General features: G+C 39.2%; 1 protein-coding gene across 2 annotated transcripts; it reads left to right on the plus strand.

Annotated features, from left to right (window-relative positions):
• The first annotated feature begins 456 nt into the window (after nucleotides 1–456).
• On the plus strand, nucleotides 457–7245 carry eomesa (eomesodermin homolog a). 2 transcript variants are annotated; one of them, XM_062030033.1, is made up of 7 exons: nucleotides 457–1750; nucleotides 2082–2236; nucleotides 2590–2711; nucleotides 5711–5869; nucleotides 5943–6004; nucleotides 6082–6794; nucleotides 6908–7245. In XM_062030033.1, the coding sequence occupies exons 1-7, from the start codon at nucleotides 1056–1058 to the stop codon at nucleotides 6919–6921; spliced, it is 1920 nt and encodes a 639-aa protein (XP_061886017.1). In that variant the 5' UTR covers nucleotides 457–1055; the 3' UTR covers nucleotides 6922–7245. The 2 variants fall into 2 exon arrangements, with proteins under 2 accessions (XP_061886017.1, XP_061886016.1); XM_062030032.1 differs by having other exon boundaries at nucleotides 6082–7245.
• The last annotated feature ends 1928 nt before the right edge of the window (nucleotides 7246–9173 follow it).

A 9173-nucleotide genomic window follows, 5' to 3' on the forward strand; every position in this document is an offset into this window, starting at 1 on the left:
AAAAAATCATAACTAAGAGGTAAGAAAGTTTACATTATGAGATAAGAGGTCGAAATTATGATATATAAAAATCTTAATTATGAGATTTTAAAAAATCGAAATTATGAGATATGTTACACAACCGTCACAGTGGCATGAGATATCCTGTTCACGTGGATTGCGAATACTCATGACTTTGATTATGACTTTTTATCTCATAATAATGACTTTCTTATCGCATCATTTCAATTTTTTCATGTCACAATTATGCCTTTTTATCTTAAAATGATGACTTGTATCTCGTAATTTGGACTTTTTACCCAATTTATTTCATAATCACTTACCTCATGATTTACAATTAGGGTGTTTCTTAGTGGCGGAAACAGTCTTCCATTAGAGAAAAAATAATAATAATATTTTTTAATGACGGGATCACGTGGTCAATTATCGTCAACAAGATGCACATGTGATGGTTTTTTTTTTTTTTGGTCGTGTTTGTTTTGCGCTTCCTTCGGGAGTGGATGTCAGAAAGCTCTTTGCGTGGACTCGGAGGCCTCAAGTGGACGCCGAATATTTGTAGGTCACGTGGAAGAAAAATAATGATGAATGTGACATTTTTTCGGACGTGTTTACGTTTTAGCCAGCGGTCGTGTTTGTTTGTTTGGGGCGAATATTAGGCGGGCTGGATGAAACGTTTTCAACTTGATGCGTATTTTTTTTACTTAATTTTTTTTTTTTAACTTAATGTTAACTTATTTGAAAGACAAAAAAAAAGAGTCTGATTTCGTTTCTAAAAGTGATTTCTTTTTTCTTTTCTTTTTTTAATGTAATTGGCGTGAAGCAAGCGGTGCCGCCATTGGCTGCGAGGAGGTCCCTTAAGCTCCTCCCCCTTTATGCGTGCGACCATTACCGGGCAGACGACGTGATCTTATAAGAGCGCGTGAGAGTCCGGTGTCCATCCCGACAGATCATCGGAGAGAAGAAAGCTTTAAAAAAAAAAAATAAAAAAAAGCCCTCCCATCACTGAGTCTGGAGGGGAAAAAAAAAAATTTGACCCCCACTGGACTCTTTAAGCCATGCAGTTGGAGAACATCCTCCCGGGCTCCTTACCCAAAACCTTCTACAACCTTTCCTCCTCGGACAGCGTCAACGGCAGCCCGAGGCCGTCGTCGCAAATCGAGTACCCGGAGGTGGACCGGACCGAGGCGGCGGAGTCCAACAACAGCGCGCCCAAGAAGTACCAGCTGGGCAGCGGGATGCTGGCCGACCCGGACGGGGACACCTTCGCTAAAACCGGGCCGGACGGGCGTAAAGGCTCCCCGGTGCTCGGCGAGGACGAGCTGAGCAGCGGGCGGCGGTACAACTTAGACGACCTCGGTTCCGATCGGTATTTCATCTCTTCCGCGCAGGCCAGCTCCGACATGGCGAGTCCGTGTTCCCTCTTTCCCTACGCGGGGCAAACCGGCTCCGTGTACACCGGCACCACCGGGTCCAGGTACCCGGCTTCGCTTCACTATGGCTCGGTGCTGCCGCCCGCCGGCTTCTCCTCCCCGGCGGTGTGCACCGGCAGGAGTCAGTTCGGCAGCGGCGGCTACCAGTTCGGTCAGGGGCCCGGGTGCTTGTATCCATCCTATCCCGGGACCGGCATCGGCGCGATGGCTCTGCCGGGCTCCGGCGCAGGCCCGAGGGCGCAGGTGTATCTCTGCAACCGGCCTCTTTGGCTCAAGTTCCACCGGCACCAGACCGAGATGATCATCACCAAACAGGGCAGGTGAGAATCGATGACACAACAAATAAATAACGGGACAATATTATACGTATTATGTGCATGTTTTTAATCATATTTATTTTTATATTGGTTTTATATTTATTTTGTGTTTTTATTCAGTCATTGGTGGAGCTAAAGATACTATTTGAATATTGTTTTTAATATTGTTGTGCACTTTGGAAACATTTTGTTGTTTAAATGTGCTATATAAATAAAGAGGATTGGATTGTGTGTCAACATTTGTATTCATTCTTAATCATTTTTTTGTTGATTAAAAAAAATGTAATCACATATTTAAGCATTTAATAATGTTTTTTTATTTGTTTTTTACCAGACGGATGTTCCCATTCCTGAGCTTCAACATCACCGGACTGAACCTGACCGCCCATTACAACGTCTTTGTGGAAATAATCCTGGCCGACCCGAACCACTGGCGCTTTCAGGGAGGGAAGTGGGTCACTTGTGGGAAAGCAGACAATAACATGCAAGGTGGGCAATAAAAATGAACATTTTAATAATAATAAAGATACAATTTTGGGGGGGAAATTTGCAGAGAAGTTGACCAATTAAATGACCAGCAATGGTTTTTAATTGTGCTGCATTAATTAACGAATTGAAATAAAAACAAATGCATTTTTTTAAACTAAGTTTTACTTATCTGACTGAAATATTTAATTAAATGTATCCAACTTGTGGCAAACTGACATGGTAGCAGATAATTGAAATACTAAACGCACTCAGACCTATGTCTAATTAAACCTAGCAAGCATATTCCGTCCATCCATTTTCTACCACTTGTCCCTTTTTTATATTGAATGTGCATTTTGTGCCAATTTTTGCAGGTAACAAAATGTATGTTCACCCCGAGTCCCCAAACACCGGCGCCCACTGGATGAGGCAAGAAATCTCTTTTGGGAAATTGAAGCTGACCAACAACAAAGGAGCCAACAATAACAACACGCAGGTAGGACATGTTGTCAAATTAATACTATCTCTCTATAGGATTATATTTTATACACTCTACTGTCCTCTGCAGTGGACATTCGTGTATTTGCATGACAGGCTTCTTTCTACCACCGAAAAAAAATGTCTGGCAAAAACAAATGTCCATTGGAGTGAACGCTGTTTTTTTAGGACAAAGTATTATTATTGCAATCAGGATTTGTTTTTCATTGTCATTCTCAAATCAAGCACAATAAAATGCTTTACTAAATAAATGCACCAAAAACAAATGTACATTGTAGTGCATGCTGGTTCTTATGGGGGATTTATTCTGATTGCAATCAGGATTTTTCATCCTTAATCGAGTCCAATAAAATGTCTAAATCTGACAAAAGAAATAGACCAAAAATAAACGTCAACTGCAGTGGACGCTGTACAGTTTTTAACTGGATGTATTAGTATTTAAGACATTTTTTTTCCTCATTCTCAAATCATCGAGTCGAATAAAATGTCTAAAACTGACAAAAGGAATAGACAAAAAATAAAGGTCAACTGCAGTGGACGCTGTACAGTTCTTAAGTGGATGTATTATTGTATTTAAGTAATGTTTTTTCCTCATTCTCAAATCAAGCACATATAAAAATGTATATCGTTGATAAAATAGACCGTAAATGTCCACTGCAGTGGACGTTAGTTTTTATACTATAGCAATCAGTTGTTTTTTTCTCAATCTCTATTCAAGCCCAAATTGGAGTGGAATAAAACATGTCTCTAACTTTGACAAAATAAATGTATGCTACAGTGGACATTGTTTTTTTAGAGGATGTATTAAAATTGTAATCATGCTTCCTCATGCTGAAATCAAGCACTAACTGGAATTGAATGAAAATGTTCTAATTTTGACAAAATAAATAGACCAAATATTAATGTCTCTGTAGTGGACGTAGGTTTTTAGGCTGATTTTTATTTTTGCAATCAGGATTTTTTTTTCACCGTCATTCTCAAATCAAGCACAAATTGGAGCGGAATAAAAATGTCTAACTGACTAAATAAATACACACAAAAAAATGTACATTGTAGTGCACACTGGTTCTTATGGGGGATTTATTCTGATTGTAATTAGGATTTTTCGTAGAGTTGAATAAAATGTCTAAATTTGACAAAAGCAATGGACCAAAAATAAACGTCAACTGCAGTTGACGCTGTACAGTTCTTAAGTGGATGTATTGTATGTAACAAATTGTTTACCCTCATTCTCATAATGTTGATAAAATAGACCGAACATGTCTATTGTAGTGGACGTTAGTTTTAATAAGGCTATAATATATAGCAACCTGTTTTTTTCTCAATCTCGGTTCAAGCACAATTTGGAGTGGAATAAAACATGTTTAACTTTGGAGAAACAAAGAGTAACAAAAAGTGTATACTACAGTGGGCATTGTTTTTAGAGGCTGTATTAATATTGTAATCAAATGTTTCCTCATTCTCAAATCAAGCACTAACTAAAATTGAATGAAAATATTCTTATTTTGACAAAAGAAATAGACCAAATATAAATGTCCACTGTAGTGGACGTTGGTTTTTAGGCTGATTTTATTTTTGTAATGATTTTTTTTTTTTCTTCATTCTCATATCAAAAACACATTCGAATGAGATGGAAAATGTCCACTGTAGTGCACATTGGTTTCCAAGAATATCTATTATTGTAATCAGCATTGTTTCCCTCATTCTCAAATCAAGCACAAATTCAAATGGAATATAAAATAACTTTGACAAAAAAAAACGGTTTTCCTCGCTCTCCATTCAAGCACATATTGGAATTGAATAAAAATGTCTAAAACAGACAAAAATTGTCCACTGCAGTGGACCTTGGTTTTCATAAGGACGTATAGTTGTAATAATTATTTTTTTCTCCCTTTCAAATAAGCACAAATTAGAGTGGAATACAAAAATGGCCTAACTTTAACAAAAGAAAGACCAAATACAAATGTCTACTACAGTGGACATTGGTTGTTAGAGGACTGTAATCATGATATTTTTCATTATGTTCAAATTAAGCACAAATTGGAGTGGAATTAAAAAATAAAAAAAAGGCCTAACTTTGACAAAATAAATACCAAATACAAATGTCTACTACAGTGGACATTAGTAATCATATTTTTCCTTATTCTCAAATTTCACACAAATTAGATTTGAATTAAAATGTTGTACTTCTGATAAAAGACCAAAAACAAATGTCTACTACAGTGGACATTGGCTTTTAGAGGATGTATTATTTTAATCATATTTTTCCTCCTCAATTCAAGCACAAATTGGAATTGAATTAAAATGTTCTAATTTGATAAAAATAAATGGACCTAAAACAAATGTCTACTACAGTGGACATTGGTTTTCAGAACAAGTAATTATTGCAATCGGGATTTCCCCCCTCCCCCTCATTTTCAAATCAAGCACAAATTGGAATGGAATAAAAAAAAAATATTATATTGTAAACAGGATGTTTTTTTTTTTCTTTCATTCTCAAATCAAGCACACATTTTAATGGAATACAAATGTCCATTGTAGTGGACATTGGTTTCCAGGAGGATTTATTATTATTGTAATCAATATTGTTTCCATCCATCCATCCATATGCTACCGCTTGTCCCTTCCGGGGTTGCTGGAGCCTATCTCAGCTGCATATTTGCGGAAGGCGGGGTACACCCTGGACAAGTCGCCATCTCATCTCAGGGCCAACACAGATAGACAGATAACATTCACACTCACATTCACACACTAGGGCCAAATTGGTGTTGCCAATCAACCTATCCCCAGGTGCATGTCTCATTCTCAAATCAAGCATACATTTGAAAGGAATAAAAAATGTCTGATAAAAACTAATGTCCACTGCAGTGGACGATGTTTTAAAAAAAAAAAAATTGTATTTTAAACAGGATGTTTTTTTCATTCTCAAACCAAGCACAAATTTAAATGGAATAAAGAGGTGCTTGACGTGTTGCATTTATGCGTTTCCGTTCACAGATGATAGTCTTGCAGTCTCTTCATAAATACCAACCGCGACTGCACATTGTGGAGGTGACGGAGGACGGCGTGGAGGATATGAGCAACGAGGCCCGAACTCAAACGTTCACCTTCCCTGAGAACCAGTTTATAGCAGTCACTGCCTACCAGAACACAGACGTAAGAATTTAAACAGAGCATTTTAAGTGTTGCTTATTATATGCATCTGATTTCCTAATGTTTTCCCTCCCAGATCACACAACTGAAGATTGACCACAATCCCTTTGCGAAAGGCTTTCGGGACAATTATGACTCGTAGGTTTCCCCTTTAAGCCTTTATTGTATCATTCCGTGCTGGCGTCCAATCCAATTTTCTTGTTTCATTCCCACAGAATGTACACGGCCCCAGAGAGTGACCGCTTGACTCCATCCCCGACGGATTCTCCCCGGTCGACCCAAATTGTGCCCGGCGCCCGCTACGCCATGCAGCCTTTCTTTCAGGACCAGTTTGTCAACAACCTGCCGCAGAACCGCTTCTACAGCAGCGAACGGGCCGTGCCCCAAACCAACAGCCTCCTGTCCCCGCAGAGCGAGGACGTCAGCGCCTCCGCCCAACGCTGGTTCGTCCCCCCGGTCCAGCAGCCGGGCGCCAACAAGCTGGACCTGTCCTATGAGAATGACTATTCCACCAGTAGTCTGTTGTCCTACGGCATCAAGCCCCTCTCCCTACAGACGTCCCACGCCCTGAGTTACTACCCAGATTCGGCCTTCGCCTCCATGGCCGCGGGGTGGGGCACCAGAAGCTCTTACCAGCGCAAGATGACCACAGGCCTGCCCTGGTCCCCTCGCCCGAGTCCCCCGGCCTTCCCAGAGGACCAGCTGGGGTCCACTAAAGACAAGCTGCAGGAAGAAACGGCGCCGTCGGCGTCGACCTGGATCGAGACGTCCCACTCGCTGAAATCGGTGGATTCTAGCGACTCGGGCGTGTACTCCATGGTGTGCAAGAGGCGCAAGATGTCCCCCGGGGGCTCCAGCACAGAGAACTCTCCAACAATCAAGTGTGAAGACTTGACCTCGGAGGATTACAATAAGGACAACCCAAAAGGCATGGGTTATTATGCATTCTACACAAGCCCCTAAGACTGTAATTTATTGAAACTAAATATAATTAAGTGCGCTCCATTCCTTGTTAATGTCTTTTTTCTCTTTTCTCTAAAGGTGCCAAAGCTTAGTGTTGCGCCCCCAAGCAAGCTGCACAAGGTTATTTTCCCCAGGCCTCACATACCTGAGCAGAAACATGCATAGTGATTGTTGGCTTTGAACTAGCATGTCCATTTTTGAAATCCATTTATTTTTCCTATTTTTTTTTTTTTTTTTTCCATTTACAAAGGTGATTTGTTCCCCCCCTCCCCAATTCTATACCCCACCCCTTCCGTATTTAAGTCGTTTTCCGTTGTACAGTATTTGTGCACTTTAGGATGTGATGTATCTTGTACAAATTGTCTTCATGGAGGTGTTATTAAATGGATGAATAAAGCCGCTTTTCGTAAAGCATCGTTCAAATGTATTTCCCTGTATGATTTATTCATATTATGCTGCAAAATGAGCATCGGGGCGGGGGAAAAAAAGAGGCGTAACATCATTGAATTTCTGATCGCCCATTTGAAGATACATGTTATGTCTCTTAAGCATACAATAAATGAGTCTCACAGGAAAGTGAGTGCTCATTATCCATAATCATATGCAAATTAGCATGCTGACTATGCCTTTCATACTCAAATCAAAAGGAATAAACAAATGCGAATAAAATGGTGGCGTAAATGTCATAATTACAACAGTAATGTCACATCGTTGCAGCTATCAATGTGAAACAAACATTTAAACTATTCATAATCTTAGCAATTTTGTGCAACCGGTGAGAAGCATACGGCCCAGAGGTCATTTTTGGCCCCTCAGCTTGTTTTTAATAATGAAATAAGTCTAAATAGTTATACATAAGGGATAGGTTGATTGGCAACACTAAATTGGCCCTAGACCAGGGGTGTCAAACGTACGGCCCGAGGGCCGGATCAGGCCCGCAAACGGGTTTTATTCGGCCCGTGGGATGAATTTGCTAAGTATGAAAATTAACCTGACATTTTTTAATGCAAGAAATGTGTCCACTGGATGTCGCAATAGCAATTATTTGTAGATGATGCTACACGTGTACAAAATACACCATATGATGTTAGTACGTCAGTTGAGGAAAATTATCAAACTACTTAAATAACATCCTGTAATTTGTTTTTGATATAATTTTTTTATCTTGATAGATTGAAAATTAACACCAATGAGTTGACTGATGAACATTATCACATAATCTATTCAGAAAATATAAATAACGGCAAATAAAGTATATATACTATTAACCGCAACAGGTAATTGTAAAAAAAAAACCAACAACATTATGATTTGTACAATTTCAGAATGTGCTTTTTCTATTTTTAAACAAAGAAAACAATCTGAAGTTGTCTTTATTTTTAAGTTATGGTGCCGTGATTTTACCAGTCCGGCCCACTTGGGAGTAGATTTTTCTCCATGTGGCCCCCGATCTAAATTGAGTTTGACACCCCTGCCCTAGACTAACTAAATGAAGATAAAACTGAGATAATTGTTTTTGGTGCTAAAAAAGAAAGGTTTAAAATAGTCCAACACCTTCAATGACTGTCCCTGAAAACCTCAAATAAAGCCAGAAATCTTGGGGTTATTTTAGATTCTGATTTACATTTCGACAGTCACATCAAATCAGTAACAAAATCGGCCTACTATCACCTCAAAAATGTAACAAGACTTAGAGGGCTCATGTCAGCTCAAGACTTAGAAAAACTTGTACATGCCTTTATTACCAGTAGGCTAGACTATTGTAATGGTCTCCTTGCAGGTCTTCCCAAAAAAAAACTGTCAGGCAGCTACAGCTTGTTCAGAACGCTGCTGCTGGAGTTCTAACAAAGACCAAAAAATGTAAGCACATTAAACCAATTCTTAAATCCTTACATTGGCTCCCTGTACATCAGAGAATTGATTTCAAAATCCTCCGGCTCACATATAAATCACTACATGGTCCAGGGCCGAAGTATATCACTGATATGCTCCCACTATATACGCCCTCTAGATCACTAAGATCTTCTGAGACCAATCTGTTAGCGGTTCCAAGAGTAAACTCAAATCAAGGGAGAGCATCATTACTATCACTATGCAACAAATAGCTGGAATAAACTTCCTGAAGATGTCAGACTTTCCCCAACTCTGACTACTTTTAAAACTAGACTGAAAACTTTTATGTTCACCTTAGCTTTCAGCTAAATCTTTTAATCTTTTAACTTTTAACGTCCGCACTGTTTTTATTTTTATGGTCTGCATTTTAATTTTTGCTTTTATTTTCTTTCATTTCACTTTGTTGTCTGTGAAGCACTTTGAGTCTGCCTTGTGTATGAAAAGTGCTATA

This window comes from Entelurus aequoreus, linkage group LG20 (assembly GCF_033978785.1).
Source record: "Entelurus aequoreus isolate RoL-2023_Sb linkage group LG20, RoL_Eaeq_v1.1, whole genome shotgun sequence".
Lineage (NCBI taxonomy): Eukaryota > Metazoa > Chordata > Actinopteri > Syngnathiformes > Syngnathidae > Entelurus > Entelurus aequoreus.

Coding starts and splice junctions, on each gene's coding strand:
- eomesa (XM_062030032.1), top strand. CDS start 1,056: ATGCAGTTGGAGAACATCCTCCCGGGCTCCTTACCCAAAACCTTCTAC. Junction 5,870..5,942: donor CTGCCTACCAGAACACAGAC/GTAAGAATTTAA, acceptor TTTCCCTCCCAG/ATCACACAACTGAAGATTGA. Junction 6,005..6,081: donor TTTCGGGACAATTATGACTC/GTAGGTTTCCCC, acceptor TCATTCCCACAG/AATGTACACGGCCCCAGAGA.